Below are 26,004 nucleotides of genomic sequence, written 5' to 3'. Positions count from 1 at the left end.
CTAGGCTTGGCACAATCTTAAATTAAAATACGTTTAGTTCTACACACAAAAATAGGAAGTATTTTTTGTTTTAAAAATTAAGATACACTATTAAAGATTGATTTTCGAAGGGGTATAAAGTGCATTTAAGAAGTTTGAGTACTAGAGTAGTGATCCTTTAGAAGTTCTTTTGGTAGAATCTATTATCTGAAGCAATGAAAATAGTCGAAAGAAAAATAAATTTTTACCAGTCGGTTGGTTAGTTATGTCCTAAAATGACTTGTGTTCATAGTAAAAGTTATAATTTCAGAAGAATGATTGCAAGCACAAGACTATGATTTTAAGTCTTTATCTATAATACAAAGTAGCTTGATGTCTGTCTGTCCGTCCGTCTGAAGCTTAGGATCTCGGTAACCACTAAACCGATTGGATTCTACTCTTCAGGGTATATACCTAATGGTCCTGTGGTGGTTTTAGGCTATTTTCTTGGGGGGTGGGACAAACCCAACCCTCCAAAAAAACAAAAATGAATTGTAAAATAAATTTATAGGAATATAATTTGAGCAGATATAAAATTTAATTATGTCTTATGCTAAGATAGACGCAGGAGATTTCCTTGGTCCTTTTACGAATTTCACCTTAATTTTTTTTATCAAATCTTGGGGCAGAGCCCCTAGAGACTAGGGGCGAAGCCGCTAGTATTCTATAGACTACTTAGTAGATTCTTACAAATGAATGCCTTAAAATCATAATATAACAGGATCAATGATATGATTACCAATTTCAAATTCAAATGCAATTCAATTAAGACTCCTCAGATCCTCTTAATCAGGGATAAGGGATAGGAAACCTGGCCATAAATTAGGTCTCGGCCTGGTTTTGAAAGGGATCATGCAACTTTTACCATTTGCCTAATTTAATGACCTTACTGGTGGACGGCTCATATTGGCTACCGCTTTAAACCAATAGTGTTCTGTGATTTGGGCTTGTTTTGTATCAACCAATCACCAATTGGCGAAAATTTTAGAAGCAGACAATTCTAGAAAAAAAAAAGATTTGTCTGCTACGAAAAAATAAATATATATGGTGTTAGATTACATTAGTTTAATTATTAAATCTGCTTAGAGTTAAACATTTAAAAAGGGCCATATAGAAAAAACAAAAATAACGGGATTATTTTTTTGGAAAGAAGGTAGCTACGAATTTTATTTTGGTAGTTTATAAATTAGATGTTGTATTTTGAATTTTAAAAATTTAATACGGAATTGATTCAACACCTTAACCCTAATTTTTGAACAATACAACACAGTACAGATATATTATTACATTATAGTATCCAAAGAACTTGATAGAATGTTACCCAAGTGCATATTTATTTATTTATTTAGAATTTTAATTAGCAATGAAATTTTCAAATAAAATTTTTACTCATTAATAAAAATTCAAATAATACAAACTAAAATCTGTCTGAGGGAAACCCAAGGATAGCTTTCTGACAGTTCAAATTACCAAAGTAAAAGATAAAAAAATTTTGGGAGAGAAAAAACTTCATTTTAACAAAAGCCATTAATATACCTATAGGTTTATAAAAAGTTATGTTTTTACTTTAACTAGCTACCTGAATTTGATTCTATACTTTATCTACACACACACACAGCTTTTTCATTAGCGTTTAGGACGAACGACTGCGCCATCCCAAAACTGGTTTATTAGGCCTAGGCTTGAAATAGGCCTGAAATAATATTTTCCTACGTTTCCCATCCCTTATCCCTGCTCTTAATAAACTTTGACTGAATAAAGTACATGTTTCTTAGGTTTTGTTGCAATGAAATTGCAACAAGTGTAATTTTTTTAAAAAATTTTATTCCAGAAAGATAGTTTGGTACAACCTTAATTGATCCAAGGTTTTCCATCTCATTCCTCATATTCTCTCTTACATAAGATTTAATAGCTATCATAAAAGATTTAGGCATGGATGTTAACATAATTGAAGGATATGTGTACACTGTACTACTACAACACAGTGCAGGCACAATGTTGATATAATAAGGAAAAGTAATCCTATTTGGGAATACTTACATTATCTAAATGGTTAGAGCATTATTGTGTGAGATCCAGGTATAAAATTATGTTATACAATATGTACATTTTATATACTTTAAAAAACACAATATAATAGGCATTCTCTTTCAGGAACATAGCATAAAACTTTGAGTTTCTTATGGTTAATGTACTGCCCTTCTACTTTTTTACAATTTTTTAATTTTAAAAATTAGCCCCTTAAAATTCTTTTAATATTTCTAGCCTAAAAATTTTCCTTGGTTTTTGACATTAGAAATATCTTAATTAAAATATATATATACTTAATCTAATTGTAAACTAAATAAATCATAAACGTTTTGACTCAATTAGGCAACATTTGCAAGGGTACTTTGCAATGCAGGGTAAAGTTTCTTAATAGAAAAACCTGGCTAATTCATCCAGAAAAAGGATAAAAACTAATGAGGATTTCTTCTGGCTCTCTCCATTAATTGCGCACAAGTTTCTGCATTGTTTTCCAAACAAATCCACACTCTTCAATCTCACTTCCTTTCAGGTAAAAACTGGAAGGTCAATAGATTGTGCAATGGAAGAATTAAAGGTACAAATACAGAATTTCAGTATTTTCTAAATATCCAAACAAAGGATTCCATCTGATTATATAACAATAGTAAATAAGCCTGAAAGTTTCAACTATAACAGAAAAGGAAAATCAAATAACCTGCAATAATAGAATAGTGCAGAAAAAAATTGCTCCTATTACTAGCAGAGATGAAAGAAATGTAAATATTAAAAAGAAAAGTTATTCATGGATTCTTAGAGTTTAAACCTAGAGATCATGTGGTAAAGTAAGATACTCTACTCTGTTACAGCCATTAGTAATAGTTAGTTGTCATATACCATTATAAGTTGACCTTCTTTCTCATGAGAACTCATTATTGTCACCCTTAACTTGACAATCATATAACTTCAGGTTTCAAAACAAACATTAAGTCAATGTAATGAATAATGCTCTTCATAATAAAGCCTGCATTATGTTCTGATTATATGCATTTTGTTTATATATTTTATTTTAAGTCCAGTTTCTTGATCATTCAGTATCACTGTTATTTTTATACTAATAACATTATCCCTTTATCCCTGACTCCTATACGTTGTTGTATGCCTTGATTAAAAGCTCTTAGATCTCCTAATCCTCATGAGTTGCACTCAACAAGAATAGGAGCTTACAAAACTTAACAGTTTAAATACATTTTAACTTAAGTTTTATCATATTTAAAAAATATGTTGTTCATTATAAATTAATATTTATCATTTGGTTAAAATATCTTTTCACTATGACTCCAATGCATTACCTATAATATTGAAAGATTCAGTCTTTCTTTAAAAAGCCTTTATGACATAGATTGCATAATCCCCAGAATTTAAGTTAGGGCCAACCCTTTTCAAAATTAAAAAATATCATTTTAATGTATGTACAGTCTTAAACTTAATTACATAATATAAACATGATAATAGGGTTTGTGTCAATTTATAGTAAAAGAACAACTTAACACTAACAGAAATTTTCCACCTACATATTAAGTTCTTATGTTTCTTAACTTTTGATAATGATATTACACTTGGTATTACAAGATGTACAGTGCACAAAATAAAGAATTACCACACATTAAAATTGTTGTGCAAAGTTTAGATAATTTCTAAGGTTATTTATCTTGGGTCTATCACAGTAGAGTATTTGGGAAACTTAGCAGAAATGATACTGTTAAATAACAGTAATGCACTTTAAATATCTTTGGTTGAGCAATGAGGATCCATCTAATGCTTGCAGTTTGTCACAGATGCTGAACAAAACAACTTATTAATGGACATATTAGGTTGGGTAATTCTTACATATACTTGGGTAAACTGCATGGATGGTTATAGAATGGTTACAGAAATTTGAGTATTTCCCCAGAGTATCTATTAAGCACAAACACCTCATCCCTTTTTAAGAAATAAATTGAAAATAAGGGGTGGGAGGGTCTAACCTTGCGGGGGCTACCCAGTAACCAATAACTAACCTGACCGAGTATAAAAAACGAAAAAAAACCTAACGCCCCTCCCCTCATATTATTAAAAAAGGGAGGGTGATTACTGTGCTCAACAAGGCAATTAGAGGGAAACCGCCAAAAATTCAAATACAGTGAGAGTCTTGTACACCCAATGAGTAAATACTGGGAAAGAATCATACAGAACAGTAAAAATAAATAAATAATTTTAATTAGTCTAGTAATCTCATTTAAAATTGGTTTTTAAATTCTAAATAAATCTCTATATTCCTGATTTTCTAAGAAAGCTTAATGAAATGCAAACTAAGCTTCTCTAGCTCAAGGGCTCTTGGTATAATTAATATCTAATCTACAGTTTTTTTGATGATCAAATACAAACTTTGGTAGATTTTAGATTTTTTAAATTTCTAGAGTGGAGTTCTTATTTCTTATAACTTTACAAAAAAAGTTGAATGAACTTTAAAATTTAGTGTGCAAAATTTAAATACTTGTTCAGTGATGATAAACAAAATAACTCCTTGTGTAGTGTAATTATTACTTGAAAATTTTAGACAATATTAGTTTGTAAACAACCAATTACAATTCAATATAAGTTTCCATAGTTTTTAGGGTTGTAAGGTACCAGTTTAATCTAAAGTCCAATATCCCATCCTTCCCGAAGTTATTCTAATTCATTTTTGGGAAATATTTGACTATTACTTTTTAAGAAAGAAAGTAACAGTCATGTAATCTATTTTGAAAAAAATTAATTATATCGCATGTGTGATGATAAATGGTCCTGCCTTTTCTAGATCTCTGTCTGGCTGTAGCAGCCTCCAGAGCTCCAGAAGTTGCACCTCATGCTCCAGCTTGTCCTTATTATACGGCGTTGTTCTAAATACAATCATGATTACGTTCAAAACAAGCAAAGCCTTTGAAAGACAACAATAGATGTATAATACGTGGACAGGGGATGTTTTTAGTCGCTAATTTTAGGTTTCTAATATGGTACTTAGATATTGATCTTTACATCTATGGTCAGGGAAGGATGGGGGGGGGGGGGGGGGCGGGTCGTTAAATCACCCAGCTGCAAAGAACGTTTTATCCGGGTATGCGAGAATCTCTAACAATGTTACTAAACAAATCCTTCTGTCCATTATATTTGACAAAATTACTTTGGACACTGGTTATTTTTAAAGCATCCAATAGGAAGTAACAAAATGTACTCAGCGTTTTTAGACAACAAATAAGAGAAAGTGTGTATAAAACTTTGGAGACCATATAATTTGCAGTCTATTGTCCCCTCATCCTCCCTGATGTTATAATACTGACCTCAACGCCTCAACTTCTAGAACAAGCTTCTTATAGCTGATAATCTGCTTGAAACATGCCGACAGTGAAGTTATGAACCTAAATACAAAATATTTATTATGAGCAAGGTATTTTGGTGCTTTCCTTTAAAGTACTATAGCAGTATACGAGAATATAGTTAAGAGTTGAAAGAAACAAAGGTTTCTATTTCTGATTCTCTCCTATTATGTGACTGCGACAAAATAAGTACACCAGTAAAAATGCATCGTCAGCCGAAAACCCTATTATTATCTTATAAAAGAAGCAGGATGTCTGCGAGCCTGTCTGTGTGGAGCAAAGGCTCTCGCTATACAGGTAACTTCTCTTATATCCTGGGAAGGTACCTCCACCCTCTTTAGAAAAATCACCCTGGAAAAAATTAACCAAAATATTTACTTTTTACTTTTCTTTTTTACTCAAGTGCCCCATGACACATGTAGGGGCGGCAAACCCGCTAGTTTTAAATAAAGGTCGGCTGTATATCTATTTGTAACAGAAGATATTACTGGATTAATATGGCTCACAGTGCGATCTTTCAAAACACTTTTGATTTTGTGTTAATACCTTTATTCTAAGTCTAGCTATCTTCATTTAAAGTTTGTATAAGAATATAAACATAATTACTTAAATTATATTCTCTCTCAAACGTATATTTCTCTCTCTCTCTGATGTGTATATAATGTTTTTGCAAAATTATAATTAATCCCCAAATTTGAATTTCTGCTGGGCCAAAACCAGTTAGAACTACAATTTTTTTTAGAACACATGAAATTTAGCAAATTTAATTGCTAAAATAAAAGTAATAATAAGTCATCTTTATTTAACGACTCCTTTATCCCTTAAATGTCAATTAAAACCGCGAGAACGGCAAAAATCGTTAAAAATCACGCCAACGGCGGCAAATAACGGCGAAACGGTTCGCCAGAGGCAAATGATGCATAAGTCAAGAAAGATCCGCCTTAAAAAGTTTGAAAATATTGCAGAGATGACTTTGGGCTCTAAAATGACTCCTTCCCCCTCTAACGAAGGAAAATTTGAAATTAACAAGAACGAAATTGTTCAAACCATGCAATGTAAAATGCTCAATTACTCAAAAACGGCCAGGAGGCCCCAGGTTGTGAAAACTATTTTATACACAAAACATGTTGCACATTATTATTATTATTGCAAAACCCGGGGCATCCTGGCCGTTTTTGGGTAATATGGAGAAAACTGATTTTTTGGGGTTAAAAAATCTTAATATTTTTGGTGAAATTTTCTCACAAAATGTCAATTTACACCTCCAAAAAATATTTTTTTTTAAATTTTTCTTTAATTAGAAATTGGTACAGGTATCTGAAAGTACCTCAATCAAAAATTATTTGCATAAGCTGAACATAAATGTATTTTTTGTTGCTTTGAAAAAATTGTGTAAAAAATCTGGAAAATCATCAAAACTGAAAAGAAATTTTTCACTACCCTTTTTAAAAATGGCATAAATCCGCCAAAAGTTAATATTTTTTCAAAAATTTCTTTTCTAGCTGTCTACTTACAGCCATTATTAAGTCCTAGGATAGATAAAAGTCGATTTTAAATTTTTTGGATGTCCCGATTTTTTTTAAAAGATCGCACTGTGTGGCTCTCTTTACAGTAGCGCTAGTTATAAGTCTAAATGCATTTGTGATGAAGATAAAAGGCTGGTGTTGGCTCCAGTCAAATATTTGGCATATAACACTTATGATGATGCTAGCTTTGTATTACACAGAAATAGGGCGGCGGATTTTTAAGTTATGGCTAATTGGTAGAATAATAGACTGGCTTTGTTAGGATATAAATAAAGACGACTGTTTTGTTAATGTTATCTACGGCAGCATTTTGGCTGCTTTTTGTCCAACAATCGGACAGTCTACGGTGGCTAACGTATTCTTACTAAGTTTGTCGGCTGCTGAGCCCTGGCCTAAGTATAGCTTTGCTTGCAGACAATTTTGTGCAAGCCTGGGCATTGCCATTCAGATTATAACAAAAGAATTGAGTGATATGTAAATTGTTCAATGAAAAATATTATGGCCTGATAATAATGATGATTCACCCTTTTACAAAAGTAACAAGATGTATTTCTGCCTGTCTGTATGTACATCTCGATAACCGCTGACCGAAAGTAAAAAATAGTATTTGCTGAGGGGGGGGGGGGTGGGGTTAATTTTTTCTGTAGGCGATTTATATTGCGTTGGTGGTGGACGTGGTACACTCCTCCAAAATATTCATTGTACTTCCTAGGACCTATGAGATAGAGACATCCCGTTACTTTTATTTAAGTTTTTAAAAATCCTTTTATCCATGTTTAAACTATGGAACGATTATGCAAGAAAATGATGGAGAAGGAATGAAAACAATAGTCTCTATATTTCTATTCTTCAAACATTGATAGCGGTTGCGCCCTTAGCATCAAACAGCTCTGCATTCAAAGTAGGGCGGTGGGGTTATACAAATAGCCTAAAACCATACCAAGACTTAAATATTAATTGTCAATCGTGAGTTCTAAACGGACTAACAAAAACCTTAATACTTTATATTAAAGGATCAATAGTTTTATGTATAGATTGTAATAACTGAAAAGTTTATAGATGAAAATAAACAACAGCAAAAAACATTTACTAATCTATCTAAAAAAGTTCTATATTGTTATTACTAATAAATCCATCAATCGCCAATATGATAAATAGGTCAATTTACATCATTATGTGTAGGATAAAAAGTATCAGAATTAGAAATAATTTTTCTAATATTCTGATGAAATAACATTTTACATAATCTTTTCTATGCTTTAACTAATAAACATGACTAATTTAATTTATGAGTGGCGAAGCATTTAACAAGTTAATAGTACTTTTTTGTGCTCTCTGGGCCTTAGAAGAAAAAGCACCGATTTTTTTTACATATTAAATTCTTATTTATGTATTTTTGACTTTATAAAAGTGTTTAATCCTATTTCACATAAGATCTTGGAGGAATGAGACATTTGAATGTAAATTCCACTGGTACCTAAAGTTATGTAATAACGTTATCTTGTTATTTAGATATAAAAATCTGGGTAATTTTATTGAATTGTGTTTTGTTGGTTCCAAAATTATAGTGTAATTTTTTTGGACCAAATTAAAATCTTCTAAAGGGGTAATTTTGTTTATCATCCATTGTCTTATCCTTTAAGATCCCTGTTTATAATGAAACAACTCTACACACCCTAATTATCAGATAATATTAGCTTTTGCAAAGTGCATTGCTAATATTATCTAACCCAGATTTGATATTAACATAAGTTTATCAAGGACGATTACTTCCATTAGTGGTATAGCATTTAGACAGAGAATATGCATAAAAAGGAAAAACACAAAAAGAGGGATGGGAACTACTTAAAGACCCTGCAAAAGTGTTTGTACATTTAGAAAAATTCTAGAAAGATAAAAATTCTTATCTTTTGATAAAAAAAAACTATTTACTTTTCAAAATTATATGACAAAAATTTGTTGACTTTTTATTATTATGCCTTTTCACAAATAGAACCAAATAAATATGCTACGAATTAACTAATTATATATCAATTATCATACGAGTTTAAAACAGAAATCATCATCCTTATATTACAGTAACAAGAAGTCTGCCTGTACCGAAGGAACTTGCCAACCGCTGAACCGAAATGGTTCCCCTTTTTAAAACAACTTCTGATAGGGCATGGGAGGGTACCACCATTTTCCAGAGAGAAATCGACCACCTCCCCCTCACAAAAAATCTATCTTCAATTTTTAATTTTCAAAACAAAAATTAAACTTTCTCTGGGGGCGTAGCCGTTAGTATATATTAACCCAGCAAGTAAGTATATATAAATATGTATATTAATGCCAAGGTTAAAAAGGTATTAAAGATACACAATTCTAGCTGGAGAAGAGCTCCCTTGGGACCCACTGTCATTATCCCAGGGGGATGGCAAGGGATGACTGGAAACACAGAAGATTTTCCCTCACTTAAAAATGAAGAAATTGTTTTTTTTTATTCAATAATAAAATCATCTTTATTGTAGAAAATTTGTAATTTATAAAAAATTTCAACAAAAAGAAAAGAAATTTTGGCCTAAAAAGGCAGAAAATAAAATAATATGCTTTTCATTCTTGTATTCTACACTCATTATGCAGAGAACTAATCCCTTTAGACAGGACAAGCGCTACCCCCTTCCTCTTATATCCTTCCAAAGAGCTATCCCTCCCTCTTTTATCCTACCATTCTAACATTCTTTATTGTTCTATATTTGGGTTTCATTCCAAGCATTACAAGAATTAACAAGTTCTTTCCTTAAAGTTAATCCACAGACAAATATAAAATAGATTATGAGTTAGGTAGCTTATATCGCCTAGATTTTGATTTTAGGAAATATTAATGGCAAATAAGATTTCTTTAAGATGAATTTATTTTAATTTTAGTGCTTTTTTTTATAAAAACAATACCATTTCAGCTTTGACTGTAAGCGTTCTCTAACTAACTCTAAATTCAGGGATCGTAAGGGATAAGATTAAATAATAATACTAGTCTTTTTCAGCCCGAGCCTTCAACCTATCGGGGCTAACAAAAAAGATTTCAATTAATATCTGCGGAAAGCTGTCCATAATATGATGCGATAAATAACTATAATAGAACTGGAATTATACAGCTAAAGCTAGAACAAATTATTGTCCTTATTAAAAGGAAAATCATAATCTTTAACATTATGTACCAAAAAAAGTTGGTTATTGCCCTATTAAAATCTATTCCAAGAAATGTTATATAAAATGTATATAAAAATGTTAACAGATTGAATAAGAATTAATTATAAAAAAAATCTTCTAATGGTAAGATAATGCTATTTGTCTAAATTGAAAAGGTATCAAATTAAACGTTCCTAAAAGATTAAAAACCACCTGCAGAACGCACAAAAAATTTATAATCTTACTTAATAAAGCAGTAAAGTATTTAATGTGAGTCCCTTAAGATCTCGATAATCACTGAATCAATTGTATCCTCCGTTTTTGAGAATCTTTAAGTGGTTTCCGTGATTTTTTAAGGCTATTTTACTGCACTTCGGGTGCATCCACTAGTATCCTATTATAAAAAGTAGTAAGCTTTTTTAGTCTGTAGCGAAGGATCTCGCAAACCACAGAACCGATATGGTTCTCCTTTACAGTGAAGCTTCTTATATGCCAAGGGAAGGTTTTAGGCTATTTCAATTTTAGATTTAACCCGTCAGATGGTTTAAGGCTCTTTTTCTGCCCCATGTATAAATCTTTTAATACAGAGCCCCCTAGATGCTAGGGGCACATCACATCCGATTATATTGTCCTTATATAAAAGTAACATGATTTCTGTTTGTCTGTCTGTAGTTGTACTGAAGGATCTTGCTTCGTGCTGAAACGATATCATTATGGATCTCCTTTACAGTGTAGGTACTGGGAAGGTTTAGATATTTTGAGGAATGGTTACACCACCCTCCCAAGAGAAATCGCCAAAAAATACAAAAAAAAAATCTAAATACCTTCTAGGCGGCGCCAATGTATAACTTACTGATTTTCGTCCTACAAAAGCTGAAACGTTTTCTTTTTAAAACTACAATTGAGAGGCCTCTAGGGGCCTAGCCGCTAGCATTTTTTCATAATATTAGAGTAAAAAAGTGTACTTTTAATATATAGTTTATCCTGACACGTCTTACTTACATACAGAGCATAATTATACAAAATTGGAAAAGAATGATTATAAAGCTATAAAAGGCTTAGTAAAGGATTATTTCAATTGTTATTATTTCGCAGCGTAGCTTGTCACAAAGACTAGTTTATGGTAGGTACGTTTTTAATTCACGTGTGCTTTATTTCAAGTAATTAAAATAGTATTAACCATTAAGGAAAAGAAGGCTCTAACCCCTAATTTTAAAATAAGTATTTTTGTGTTATTGCTTTATATTAGGTTAATCTTGGGTACTGGGTAGCCCCGCTGGGTTAGGTATCTCCGTAGGGATTAGGCAATGGATAAAATCCTCCATTATTGTCCATTTATTTTAATAATAGGGGTGGGGGGGGGGGGGGGGGTGAAATACGAACTTTGAGGGAATGTACCAAAAACATAAAGCATATTAATCTGTCAAAAATGCACGAACATACTAGAAGTCATTTGCATCTATAAGGCCTATAAAAAGAAAAAGTCTAAGAAATGGTAAACGAATAAAGATATAGGTATTAATGGAAAAACTATTAAATCTTTATAATTTTATATGATCTAGCTTAATTTGCAAGCTTACCTATAATTGAAAGTGATCGTTCTTGTTTTCCATGTTATATAATGGATTATATGACATTGAACAATATTATTGATGACGTAACAATACACTTTCTATTTTTGTTAGTTTTAAAGTAATAGTAATTTTTTGTAACAAAGCAAAAAAAACACACCACTTTCATACTTAGTATTTGTAACCAACTAAAATTTTAATTTTTATTATGTATGTATATTCTTAAAATTCTAATCAACTTAAATATCTTAAATTTCTTTTCCATAGGATTAAAGACCTCTAAAGGGTTGCTACGCATACATATATAACTTGACCCCTCCTAACATATTTCTACTCTCCGCGGGGGGCTTTAACCCTGCGAGGCTTTTCTACTCTTAACCAGACCTAACCTAAAATGAACTGTAAAAAAATTGTTTCCCCATAAATTTTGTTTGTGGTCCACATGTTAGATCAAGGAGACCGCCCATCAATTAAACTTACAGGACAATTTTACAATATCAAATTTGAAAAAAAAAGGCATTTACTGAATACGTAGTAATCATGCAAACTACTTTTTATTGAAAAATTTATTTTATAAATTACAAACTGTCTTGTTTGATACAATAAAATAAAACAATATTATTCATAGAACTTATGCTTATCTTTAGTGGAGGGAAGAAAAATGAATATAAAATGTAAATTTAGTCAATGTATAAAGTAACCGTCTGAAGACTTTCATTCATGGTTCCCATTTATGATTTGCCTTAAATAGAAAAGGAAGAAGGAATCTTATGCAGGGAGTAAGGGAGGGGACAATGGGCAATTAATTCAATATAAAAGTTTTCGCTGAAAAGCAATGAAAACCAGATTTATCCAGAAAATTTGACCAAAATTGTAAAGGGATCATGGTAATATAATTTAGAACAAAATTAGTTCTAAGAAAAAAATCATTTACTTGAAAATTAAATTACCAGTACATTGCAATGTAGTAATATTCTGTAATTAATCACTAGAAAAATCGTGTTTAGAACTTCGTCAACCCTTCTCATATATTTTTAAATGCCACCTAAATTCAAGAGGTTCTTAGATTGTTAAATACATAAATATCACAGTAGAGTTTCTATACATAAAATGATTTTCTTGGGAAAAATATTTGTTAAAACCAGCCATCTAATAACAAATTTTTCTGTCTGCTATATTCAAAACTAACTCAGCTAGTTAGCAGGGTATTGATGCGCTAGTACCCAAAGTCAGGCAGAACCTGCTGAATTCTTGCACATTCCCTTTAAGCTAGTACCCAAAATCTGAGACTCTTAAAAATTGAATATATTCGATCCATTGTCCCCTCCCTTACTCCCTGAATCTTATGCCAAATTAGCAGGAATGGGGAATAGCCAACAAGAAAAATAAATATAAAAGTCATCTTTACTATGATGTGTTGCCTCTATTCTCTTGAAAAAATCAGCTTAAATTTTTAAATATTTTTTCGCTTGGTCACTTAGATTTTGGCTTTTTAGAGCCAATCACTAACGTAAACAATGTGAAAAAGATAAACTTGAAAAAGAAATATTTTTTATAAAAATAAAGTTTAACACAGCAACCGTGTTTTAACTTGAGGTTGATGTATGAAGTTCTGATATTAGATTTCCTATAACCTGTCAACAAAATGGATTAAGAGATACTTCCACAAAAAAACATTTAAAGTTTAAGTTTTAGTGATTCCTGAACTATTTTTCTATTCAATCATATAAATGTCGGGTATAGTCCCTTTAGTGGCAACCCCTCTTAAGGAGTGTTTTGTCGTATTTTCACAGTAACTTTTGATAGGTTATTTTAGGTTAGGATAGGTGATTGCCCCACAGGGTTAGGAAATTTGCCCCGCAGGGGCTAGAAATAGGGGAAAAGCTACTGTGAAAATACAACGAAACACCCCCTTAAATGTGTTGACATGAAAGGGACTATACCCTAAATGTCTACCATGTAGTTTTCAAAATATTATCATAATAAATGCTCTTGTAATATAGGTTAGTGTTTATGTTTTTGTAGGCTTATTTTCTTTTCATTTATCTATTAACTTACCTAACCTAATTTTCATACTCAAAATATTAGAGATATTGCTTTTGTTTTTAGCTAAATTAAACTTTATTTATCATTCTATTTTTAAATTTAAACCCCTTAGATTGGTGACGAAAAAGCAGAAAATATCTTATTAATGAAAATATTTCAAGGATACAATGGTTAAAAAATTAATAAAAAAAGAAGGCTATAAGGAGAAATTACAGCTATGGATTGCCTGTAAAACATTTGACAGCCAAAACTGCATGCAATTGAAATTTTAGTGATTGTTTGGCAGATAGATTTTTATTAGTAGTAATTTACCCCATCCATTTAAGGATCACTGTTGTCTTATTTTATTCATATAATTTATATTATTCTTTAATTTTAATTCTTTTATTATTTTGTAAAAACTAAAAAGTATTAATAAAAAGCCTTGTCTATCTGATGGCATAAATAAATAAATATTGTTATGTAAACAAGATAAATAGCCACAATTTCTGTTACAGTATCAGTGTTATTGTATAACATTTATCCTGCAAAATAAATGTTTCCAAGTTATTACAGACAGAAAGGGAACTGTTTAGTCACTTTATTTATGAATATTACAAACTTCGTGATTTAAGGATCGGACAATAGATCAAATTTCATTATTCTGTTTGTCTAGGACAAATGGTACTAGAACAAATGCAACTTATCTTATTTTGGCTGATTTTTAAGACTTTGGATACTAGCGCAAAAATCATGAAAAATAGCTCGATGATCATTTAGCAGATTTAACTTATTAAAAATAATAATGATAAATTTTTTTTTTTATTATTTGTTTTAGATTAAAAAGAGTCAATTTGTACTAAATGCAACCATCTCATAATCAATGTATAAATGGCACTTAGAATTCGAATTTCGATCTGACGAGATGGTTGCATTCACCCCCCCTCTAATTTAAAATGACAAAGCCATCAAATTAGCTTGAGCACAAAAGTTAAAGCTTTTAATTTTTGTTGCCTCAACCTATGTGTTTAATTAACTAGTATTTATAAATTAATTTTTTATCTTCTCCTTTCTTTCTGAAGATATTCCCTTTTAAATTTTTCCTTTTAAGATTTTGAGTTCAGAAAGTATTTGAAATATTTTACAATGAAAGAACATATTTCAGCGAAAATAAATTGTAAGTTAATTCCATGTAAAGAATTATGAATATAAAAATCTTTTTTTGTAAACACAATCTGCAAGTTCATGAAAAAATGCTTTGATCAAAGAGAATATTGTGTGCATTTTTTTTAACAAAAATGCAAATGTTTCTCATTATTTTGTAAACAAATCTCTTTAAATACAAGGTTATGATTACATAAGCTTTTCAGATTTTACAAAACAAAGAATCCAGCTCTAACCAGTTATATGTTGTGAAAATCTATCTAATATAACCAAATAGACTACTTCCATATAATTAGCAAGGTATCCTAAGTTATAATATTCAAGCAATGAAAATAGAAGAATAGAAGCATATTCTGAACCCTTTTTTTCGTCAAATCTAAGAAGGAACATTTCTAGCAGACAAAAGTATTGTTTACTTTCGACTCAAGCTGATGTGGATTCTTAAGAAATTATAGACGCGCTACTCGATAGTGAGGCAAAATTATTTTTGTGAAAAATCATCCAAAAGCACATTAAAAATCTACAAAAATTAAACAAAATCATATGTTAATAACCCTTTAATATTTTATTTAATTTTTGTAAATTTTTTTATTCGATTTTAGAGGATTTTTCACAAAAATAATTTTGCCTCACCAGCGAGTAGCCAGCCTAACTTTTTTTTTAAGAATCCACCTCGTTACTAAGCTTTCAAATTTAAACGAAATTTTTGGGCATTTAATTCTGATTCCGCAAAGCTTTCTACTAATAAAATATACTGTTTACAGCTGACTTTTATCTATGTATGAAATGAAAAAAAACATGCATTCGTAATAAGATGTGTACAAAATTTCAACCAATGAAATTAAATGTATGTACCGATTCAATTCTCCTATTGGCTCAATCAGACATTCCCTCTCTTTCTTAGTACCTTTATTATTCAAGCTTTGCAGAACCTAACTAATAAAAAAACTGATTCAGATTAAGATTTTTAATTCATTAGATAGCAGAAGTGTTTGTAGATTTAGACGGTGATATTTGGAAATAAGACATAGAACTTTCCCTTTATATACATTATTAAATAATTATATGTACATCCCAAATGATGCTAAACAAAATTATCGCTGCTTAGGAAAAAAATAAAATGTTTTAACACTGCTGGTTTGGAACCAATTAATAAAAAAGGACCCTAAAATAACATGTTTACAAAACTTTAGGTACTAGTGTAATTTTCAGTTCAAAGTCGCCTCCTTCATTGTTAAAGAGGAAAATAGTAGGAATATCTATACTTACAATAACAGTCAATATTTGCAAATGACAGTTGTGCAAAAATTGCATATGTTCAAAACATATACCTAGTATTGAAGAAAATAAAATAACCTTGAATTTCTTGAAATTTTTTGTGACCTTTTAATATGATATCATATTACGCCCTACAGCATAAAACTATAAGAACGTACAACAACAATAATAATTTTGTAAGGAACAAAGAAGAAAATAATTTTGATCAAACTATTACAGTTATCTATCATGCAGTGTCAAAAATTTAATGTTATTTTGTATAATTTTGTATTTGTTTGAACTTGTAATTTAAATATGAAAAGTCTTGAATTTATGTAATATGAAATTATTTCATTGAAATATCACTTATGTCTTGTCCATAAATATTATATCCCCTTGAAAACAGAGCTTTTATGAATTAAGAAAGCAATATTTTGATTTTATTCAATGTTATTGTATATAAGTAATAAAATACTAACTTGATATTAAATTAAAATGCAATGATTAAATTTAAAAACCTCTTTCACCTTATCCATTAATATTAAAACAGAAAACAGAGCTTGTATGAAAATAAGTATGTAAAATATTCTGTTTGAGTGTATGATGTTATATGCATGAGAATGAGATAGTTCTCTACTTTTCTCCCCAGGTGTATCAAGGATGACATCAATCATTGTCATACAGAAACATAATTTCTAAGAATAAAAGCTAACACATAAAAGACAAAATAGACATTCACAGCCACAGTCTACTTTCTTTTGAGACAAACACAGACTAACTCAAATGGAGATCATTGTTTTAGAAGTCTTATAGGCCATACAATGACTAGAAAGCATATGTAGGATTCTGAATTTATTTTGTCAAAGTGTCAGCAGCTTAAGAATTTTCAAAATTTCTAGATGTCTGACTTTTACATTCTTTTTTTCACTGAGTGTCATAAGACTGGGAAAGCAAAACACAAACTTTTTGGAGGAACCTGTTATGGAGCAATACAAATGAAGAGAAAGCATTAAAAATTGAACTGGCAATTGGTGGAAGGAGTAAAAATGATATGCTTTCAAATACAATCAGGTTTATATTTAGGTTTGTAAATTGATTGCTTTACAAACAAATCAACATTAGAGATAAGTTTTTTCTTTGAAGTTATTAAGATTTACTATAATTGCTTAACTTATAGGGACCAAAGGAGTGTGTGACATCTCTAATTGAGGTCTATTGTTTGACATGAAGCAACCACCAAGTATTGGAGCAGATATGCAAAAGAGAATATCCCAGGAGAGCTTTGAATCTTGAATACTCAGTCAGATTACAACAAAGTTTCACACAAATAAAAGGATTTGTCATCTTTACATAAATGCTTTTTCCCTGATCTTCAACATATTAGACTCAATAGGTATATTTATTCTTGTGGCATTTAAGGAAAGGGAAATGAGAAATTGACCCTCTACTTCTTATTTTAGTTTTAGAAAGAAAGTACCTAATAAGTTTTTTTCTTTTCTGTTGGTTATTTATTTCCAGAGGCGATTTCTTTTAGGAGGGTAGATGTAGCCTCCAATAAAATAGTTATACACATTTCTTGGACCTATGAGAAGCTTCACTGTAAAGTAAAACCACAAAATGTCTGAAATTTTCCTAAGATTTACAGCACCAGAAGTCTTGAGATTAAAACTATTCAGGTTCTTCACACATTAAAGGATAAGATTGATGTTGTCTGGTAAGCTACTTTATCTATATACAGTTTTCTCAATTAAAATTGGAAATAAGATAGAGTACCTTAACAATATTCAATGTTACCAAATGCGCCTTCAAAGTTTCTTGCCAAATCATATCTAGACATTGGCACCCAACCTATTTTAAGAAAGAGAGTGTGTAGACTATAAATCACAGGAATAAAATCATATGTAATATTACTTGAACACTTGAGGGTAAGTCAACCCTTTACTTCCAATTTTAGTTCTAAAATTATTAAAGAAAACATTTTTTACTAGAGGCGATATCTCTTCGAATGTGGTGGCGCTCTCACCTAAAATAATTATAAACCTTCCCAGGACCTATGATAAGCTACTCAGTAAAGGAAACATATCAGTTCAGTCGTTAGTTATCTATCTTTAAGTTCTTGCAAAAACTGACAAAATGTAAAGTGGTTCCAAGTACATAAAATGCAAATTTAGTGGTCAAACAAATATTGATAGCCGCACCGTGACGTTTCCCGTAAAAATACTGAATTATTGATGAACCAGGGCAACAAAAAGAGTTGAAACCAGTTTAAACTGAAATTTATTGATGTTCATATATTTATGTTTGATTTTATGGTATCTTTTATCAATACAAAAAATGCAGTTAAGCTTAATAATCGTTTATTATGGCTTAGATTAGATTAGAACCGATTCTGCGCTATACTGAAAAATCATGTAACTTATCGTATTATAGATAATTTTCTACAATATGAAAATAACAATTATTAATTATCCTTATCATCAGTTTTGTTTGTCATTTTCCTATTCGCGGACAATTTATATTTTTAAACATAACCCTTTATTTATTTAAATACTTAAATGAATATTAAAAATAAAATATCGTAAAATTAGAAAGACTCAAGTAAAAACTATGAAATATAAATTTACAAAAATAAACATTGATACTAATTAACATAAATAATTAATAGATTTTTAGAAATTACTTTGATTGATATTTAAGAGTACTTAATAACCTAAATGGTCTTTGTTAAGTCTAATTGCAGTCTAATTGCAAATGCATTAAGAATTATTACATCGATTTCCATGTAATTATCATGAAACATTATCTAAAATTAATTAAGCGATTGTGTTCGTGTTATTTATAGGGCAATCAAATCAGGAATCTTGAGCTTAGGGATAAAACAATGGCCGATAAATTGATATACATCACCAATGATAATACACAAAATTACCCCTTCTGTAGGTCAAAATTAGTGGTTGAAACGTTTGGACAATCAACCTAGAGAATCAATCAATCAAAAAGTCCCCAAATTTTTCAAACCAACGAATAAGAAAACGTTAATGTAAAACTTTGGGGATTAGTGTAATAAACAGCAATAAAATATATTTATAGATAATCTCGGAGAAATTATTTTAGAACATTGAATTGTCATATAATGTTCAGAAGAAAGAATAATTTACTTTAATGCTTTTTGCATGTAATTTGGAAGGGATGGGGACTTTATATTGTAAATTATACTGGTTCCCAAAGTATTACAACTTATGTTGATTTGATCATTTTAAACTATTAGATGTTTAACTGTACATAACAATTTTTTATCACAGAAAAACCAAGATCTAGATTCTTTTGCACCATCATCTTTATAAATTGATTAGATTTTCTTTTTTTCAAATGTAATTTTTGTTTCTTTTAAAAATAGGCCATAAATAGGCATAAACATTTAACTCACTATGTCCGTCTGTCTTTCTTTACAACCTTCCATTAGGCTATAATGGAAACAACAACAATTATTTGGCTAAAAGATTTAAAATGCACAAAATCAAATCAAAGCTTAACTAATTTAAGTTGAACAGAATTACTTAGAATGTAAGTATGCACATTAAACCAACAAATTGTTAATGTAAATAAAAAAAGGAAGATTTTTAATCTTCCCCACGAAGTTTTTGCGTAAAAGGGAGGAGTAGGTTGCGCTAAAAATCCGTAAAAGTGTGAGTTTTATGGCTTAAAAATAGTAGTAGTAATATTCACTAAATATGTGTATTTCTTATTGAAAAGAACTTTAGACAATAATTTTTTATTAATTAAGTTAACTCAAATTTTTATCGTTCTACTACTGTTTTTAATTCTAAACTCACAACCTTTACGGATTTTTAGCGCAACCTGCTCCTCCCTTTATTTTTTTTTGCTTGACAATATTGTGGGTGTATATTAATTTAATTATCCTTACCATCTCAACATTTTGCTTTACATTAAATCAGTCTGACCTAATAAGTGCATTTGACTGGAAGCTTGCATCCGACTTTACGGAATATCATAAAAAAATGCCTCATTAATTCGTTATTGTACCACCATATAACGTCTAAGACAAGCCCCCTAGAGACTAAAGAATAAAAAAGTAGATTAAAATAAATGTGGTTTTATACATTCTAGTTATTATAGATCTATTACTGAACCATGAACCAAGGTTGTTTCGTGTTTGCTCTGAATACATTATTCAATCAAGTTTTGTTTATGTTTCACACAGCGAAAGGAAACTCGCTAATGTCAAACAGGATTTATGCCTAAAAGGCAAGGGTCGGCAGCTGCTTCTTATATAAGCCTCTCTTTCGCCAGTCGCAACCACAGTTAACAGCCGAACTTTTAATTAACTGCAGCCAAAGTCGAAGTTCAGATTTTTATAAAATCTTTTAAGAAAAACATATATAAATCGATGCGGCTTAATGTTAATAATTCAAAAACATAGTCTAACCCGGACTAAAATTAGAAATTAGCAGCTACCGAGTTTTGCTAAAAGGTTTTTTTTTAAGAATGGAAATAAAAATCTATTTCATAACCATGACGTTATATTGTCAATAGATAATTACGACCATAATAATTTTTTTTATTGATATATTGAATAAACTTTACTTGAAGAGTTCACAAGTTGCGCAATATATCTAATTATTTCTTTTAGAATCGAAGCTCCCTATAATTCGAAATGTCCGTCTCTCCGTCTTTAAAGCGGAATGTATTGAAACGTGAATTTCCCGGCTGCTTTTCAAGATATAAAACTGAAATTTTAGTAGAGATTCCCTGTACCAATCTAGGTGACGGAGGGTAGTAAAATAGCCTTAGACCATCCATAAATTCAATATAAAATTGTTCAAAAATCATATTGATGATTGGTCATCGAGATCTAAAGAAACAAATAAAAAAAATCCTTACTACTTTATATAATTCCAATGGATTTAATTCTATGGTTTAGATATTATTTGAATGTTTACTATGGTATTTTCAATTATAGATATCAATTTTGACATTCCTACTGCGCAATTTGCGCTCAAAAGACAAGTAATCAATCATTTATTTTTAAATATGCAAAATACATAATAGAGTTTTATGTTCTATTGTATGATTTTTACACATTCAGTTGCGTATGATTTGTATTGTCCCTAGAATTCTAAATTTTTCCATTCTATTCCACACTATTCTGTAATGTTTTGCTAAACTGTTATGGTTCTCCTTTACAGTAAAGCTTCTTATCGGTCAAAGGTTTACAACTATACCTCTAACCACAACCAGAAAAAAATAACCCCATAAAACATTTTTTTCAAATTTAGTTTGAAATTGAAGGGTCACCTTCCCCGTCATCCTTTATAAGGCGTCTACCTGTAAACCTATCAATCAAAGTAATTAAATTTCGAGACTCTTTTTTACAAAAAAAAAACATTAAGTTTTTTCACCAAAAGCTCCTTTCCCTTTTTCCCTGACTGGCACAACGCATATCGGAATCTCGATGCATTATCAGATATTTTTCATTTCGATCCCAAGTGGAAAATTTTTGCCAAAACAAAAATAGAATGAAAGTTTTGTTCAATAAAATACTAAAACAAAGATGTTTTAGAATAATAAAGCAAATAAAATGGGTTCTGTACAGCTTTTCTTACAGACTTGTAGTCTTCATCAAGGACGTATAAGTTTTTTTTGAGGTGATGGGGGGGGGGGAGGGGGGGGGCAAATAGGGCTTAAAGTTTTTTTTTATTTATAGAGGGTGGGTTAATCTTATATAGTTCCTAAAATTTTAGGGTGGAGTGACCAGCGGCACCTCGTAAAGTTTGTTTGGGAGGAGAAAGGAAATACCCGTTACCATGAATTGGATTATTTTTTATTAGTTTTTGACCAAAACTGTACGGTTTATACCTATTGACAAAGGGAAACTATTGTTTTTGGCTCAAGTTTAATCCTACTAGATGCCCTGAAGGGGTATCTTAACAAAAAAAAATCCGCAATCTATTTTAAATAGCAACCAAGAAAATCAAATTGCCCCTAACGCGTTACTATTCACGAACTGAATGACGTACGGACAGAAAAAATATTTTAGAGCAGCTTCGTCACTATTAATGTACTCACTGTCTGTGAAGATCTGGTTTTATCAATTTAACTTTCATCACTGTTTTAACTGAGCTCTCGACAAAAGTTCTAGTTTTATCCTCACTACTCCAATCACGACAAGTGTCCAGTGAGTGCATTATCTGGCGGATCATCTTGTTTCTGGAGGCCTGGAGGGACTGTGTGACCGCCAGAGTCCTGCTGGCGCCTGCCGGCTCCCCGTAGCATATTCGCTGCAGCTCACAAAGCCTGGAAGAGAATTGCTCTTTCATGTATCCTTATATTATAGTAAAAGAATGTCTGTCTGTCTATAGAATAGATTGATAACCGCTGGACCGACATGATTCTTCGTTACAGTGAAGATTCTTAAGGAAAGGTTTGTAACTAGTTTCCTATGAAAAATCTCTTCTGGGAAAAATTGCACGCCTCCCAACTATTTTTTTTCCTACCTAAAACTAAAGTTAAAAATTGGAGGGTGGACCAACCCATCCCCCCTTCCCTCAAAGACCCCTAATAACCTCTAGGAGTTTTACTTGCTAATAATAAATACAAAATTTACAGTTTAGTTTTAGTAGAATTCGCATAAAAAAAACCGCCAAAAAATGTCCTAAATTTAAAAAACAATACCTTTGAATCTAATTAAATTAAATCTTATTGTTAAAGTTATTGAATGCAAAAAAAAACAACCTCGCAACTAAAATTTCCTAAAAACTAAAGAACAAGAAAAAAAACTATTTTCCAATAATTGCTCAAGGAAAAAAACTAAAACAAACCAGAAATTTTTGTGCAAAAAAACTTTGGTAAATAAAGGATTTCCTTAGAACAATGCTTTTCCAAATCATTCTTTAGTTAAATATTTATTCATTTAAATTAGGAAAGAACTAACGTCAAGTTGTAACGAAAAATATGAAAATTAAGGGCTATCATAGCTATCTATCTAGAATTAAAGCTAACTAATTTTCATCAATAACATTATAGAAAGTCCTACAAACAAAGTCAGTCAAGCAGTTTCGAGCATTACATACGGAAAAAAAGACACTTTATATGGATTTTCATTGTTGAGAGGATATCTTAAGAAAATTACCGTTTGTCATACAGACATATTGACTTTGTATAGTAGCTTCGCTAAAAAATCTATATTTTAAACATTAAATGCTTTGTTAAATTCTAACTGTCTAATATTACACAGAAATGGTGGTATAATCACATTTTTCGGTTGGAACAATTTACAACAAAATTTATGGCTCTAAAAGTAATGTACAAAAAGTCAAATAAAAACAAAGTCTGAACGATTTTCCATTTGTCGAACAAAAGAATATAGAGGCTACAAATACACCAAATATACATAAATATTGCTTTCTTACAAAAAAGCCATTAACTTTATATACAAGAAATAAAAATGTATAGATCCGATAAATTCTTTACAAATTATTTTCTTAAGTATAAGAAGCGCAGCATTTTTCACAAAAATAGAATATTAGTAAAATACGATTAACAAAGACAGTTTGACCTACTTCTATGGTTAAATTTTATAAATACGATAATACGCAGTGATCTTAAGGGATAAGACAATGGACCAAAGTTTTATATAATTCTCAATGATAATAAACAAAATTACCGCCTCTAGAGATAAATTGATGGTTCACATGTTTGGATCCATCCAATCAAAGTATCAAAGTACCCAAAGTTTTTGAGCCATGAATAGGATAGTGCTTATAAAATTTTGGGTACCCATAATATTTATTACAGTTTAGTACAATGTGAAAACAGGATATGCCCTAGTTGTAGAGCATCTGCAATAATAAACAGAAAAGATGAAAAACAAAAGATTTGCGGTCTTGATTTTGGTATAAAAATAGAATGGTTTTAAAAGATTAATCCCGCCGTGAGAAATTGTGTGTGTCCAGAAAACAATTGCAGGTTTTCACACAAATTTGTTAGGTTTGAGTGACTGCAGGGATCTAAAAGGAAAAGACGATGACCGATTAATTGACGGACATACCCAATGTTGATACACAAAATTACCTCTTCTGTAGATTACATTTAGCGGTTGAAACGTTTGGATACTCATATTAATGAACCACCCAATCAAAATGTAACAAAATTCCCCATAGTTTTAAGCCCACGAAGAAAACGTAATAAAAAACTGGGGACAAGTGTAATATACAAAGCACAATGCCCCCTCCCTCCCTCCCTGGAGTGACTATTATTTGTTTTAACTTGCACATTCAATAAAGGGATATGTATTGTTTGTACATGAATAACATGGAACCAATAATTTAATGCCAAAGATATCCTGATTAGTTGATTAAGACTAGGATTTTCCAAACTTTTCAATCAATGATTATGATTTACAAAGAGGGAAATTTCGAATAAATCTATTTAGGATCAACATTTTTCGTCCGTTTTGGCTCTATACCTTAAATCTCTCATTTAAAGCGCAATTTGTTAGAGCTGGCGTGATTACTAAAGCACTAATAATAGAAACACATTACACCTACAAATACTTATTTTTTAAAAGCGAAGCTTTTCTATAATTAGGGTTGGTCCGTCCGTACGTCCGTAACGGATAGCTTTATTCGTTAATTTCTATTAAAAGCGAATCTTTTCTATAATTAAGATCGGTCCGTCCGTTAGTCACGGTTAACTCTTTTTCGTTACTTTAGGCATATTAGAATTATCCTATCGATTTCAAACTTTGCATGGTGATTCCTGTAGTAGGTACAATTTAGAAAGCGTAGGAACTCTATAGTCATTGCCCAAATTGTCCATTTTAAACATGGTGATTTTTACATTTTTGATGCAAAATTTTTGTATGTTAGAATTATCCGATTCATCTGATTTTTGGAATTCTGAATCCTATTACAACAAAGTACAATGTTTTTAGCGAAGCATCTCTATAATCAAGTCCTAAAAATGTAAGTAAGTCCTTAAACAGTATTATGTATTTATGCAGTTTTGCAACAAATTTACTTACAATTTTGTTTATACTTAAGCAATGATAATTCTACTTATTCATTTTGACATTTTAAAAATGTTAGTGTTCGTTTATCTTTCTTTTTCAGAGCTTCGCTTTTATGGATGTTGTCATCCTTGTTTTATTTTCTTGGTGTACACCTATTGTTTAGTGATGACGAAAAATGCATGGTTTTAGAACCAAAATAAGAAAATATCATCATAAGGATAAAAATATTTATTAAGAAATTAAAGGAATAGTCTCTTTCGTAACATCGCCCCATAAGGGGCGATTCGTCGTATCTTTAAAATTGCTTTTTATAGATTATTTTAGGTTAGGTTAGGTTATATTGGGTTAGGTGATTGCCCCACATGGTTAGATAATTGGCCCCGCAGAGTTAGAGCCCCCCGCAGGGGCTAGAAATAGGAGACAAGCTACTGTGAAAAATACGAAGAATCGCCCCTAGAGGTGCGATGTTACGAAAGGGACTATACCCTAAATTAAGTTTGAAAAAGCTATTAGATACACCAAATTCTATTAAATATTTTTGTCAAAAGTCTTAAAAACACTAATAGTTAAATCTTATTCATGCACTTGTCACATAATTTGATTGAAAGAGCAACTCTCCTTGTAGTTTGTCTGAGGAACCATTTGATGAGTGGTCTCACATACCACAGCACCACAGAATACAGACGGGTCAACCAATCCATACCTGCAAAAAAAACCATTATTTTATTACTCTAGAATTTAGATGGTCAGTCAGACAATATAATCCTTCAAATTTAAAGCAGACAAAGATTTTTTTATTTTTAGTTACCCACAATTCATTCTAACAATATGAGGTAAGAAAGAGA

The 26,004-nt window shown here is 30.7% G+C and overlaps 3 protein-coding genes across 32 annotated transcripts in view; 2 read left to right on the top strand and 1 right to left on the bottom strand.

The window, feature by feature from the left end:
- The window catches only part of Rrp45 (exosome complex component Rrp45), a 350,250-nt gene that overhangs the window by 167,984 nt on the left and 156,262 nt on the right, over positions 1-26,004 (top strand). The gene's annotated exons all lie outside the window — the stretch shown is intronic.
- The window catches only part of LOC145319967 (uncharacterized), a 274,659-nt gene that overhangs the window by 104,550 nt on the left and 144,105 nt on the right, over positions 1-26,004 (top strand). The window lies entirely within an intron of this gene.
- The window catches only part of LOC145319964 (ELMO domain-containing protein 2), a 101,701-nt gene that overhangs the window by 48,228 nt on the left and 27,469 nt on the right, over positions 1-26,004 (bottom strand). For all 21 annotated transcript variants that reach the window (XR_013880073.1, XR_013880075.1, XR_013880081.1 and 18 more), the window contains exons 2-5: positions 25,780-25,862; positions 22,216-22,445; positions 5,382-5,459; positions 4,853-4,943 (exon numbers count right to left, since the gene is read on the bottom strand). Coding sequence is in view for 3 of the 21 variants with exons in the window: in XM_080162373.1 (XP_080018499.1) it covers positions 4,853-4,943; positions 5,382-5,459; positions 22,216-22,445; positions 25,780-25,860 (480 nt within the window). In the remaining 18 variants the exon portion in view is untranslated. The remainder of the gene's footprint in view (positions 1-4,852; positions 4,944-5,381; positions 5,460-22,215; positions 22,446-25,779; positions 25,863-26,004) is intronic.

Source organism: Acartia tonsa, chromosome 5, assembly GCF_053477335.1.
Source record: "Acartia tonsa isolate MP-2025a chromosome 5, ASM5347733v1, whole genome shotgun sequence".
NCBI lineage: Eukaryota > Metazoa > Arthropoda > Copepoda > Calanoida > Acartiidae > Acartia > Acartia tonsa.
This window is presented reverse-complemented; position numbering and strand designations above follow the sequence as displayed.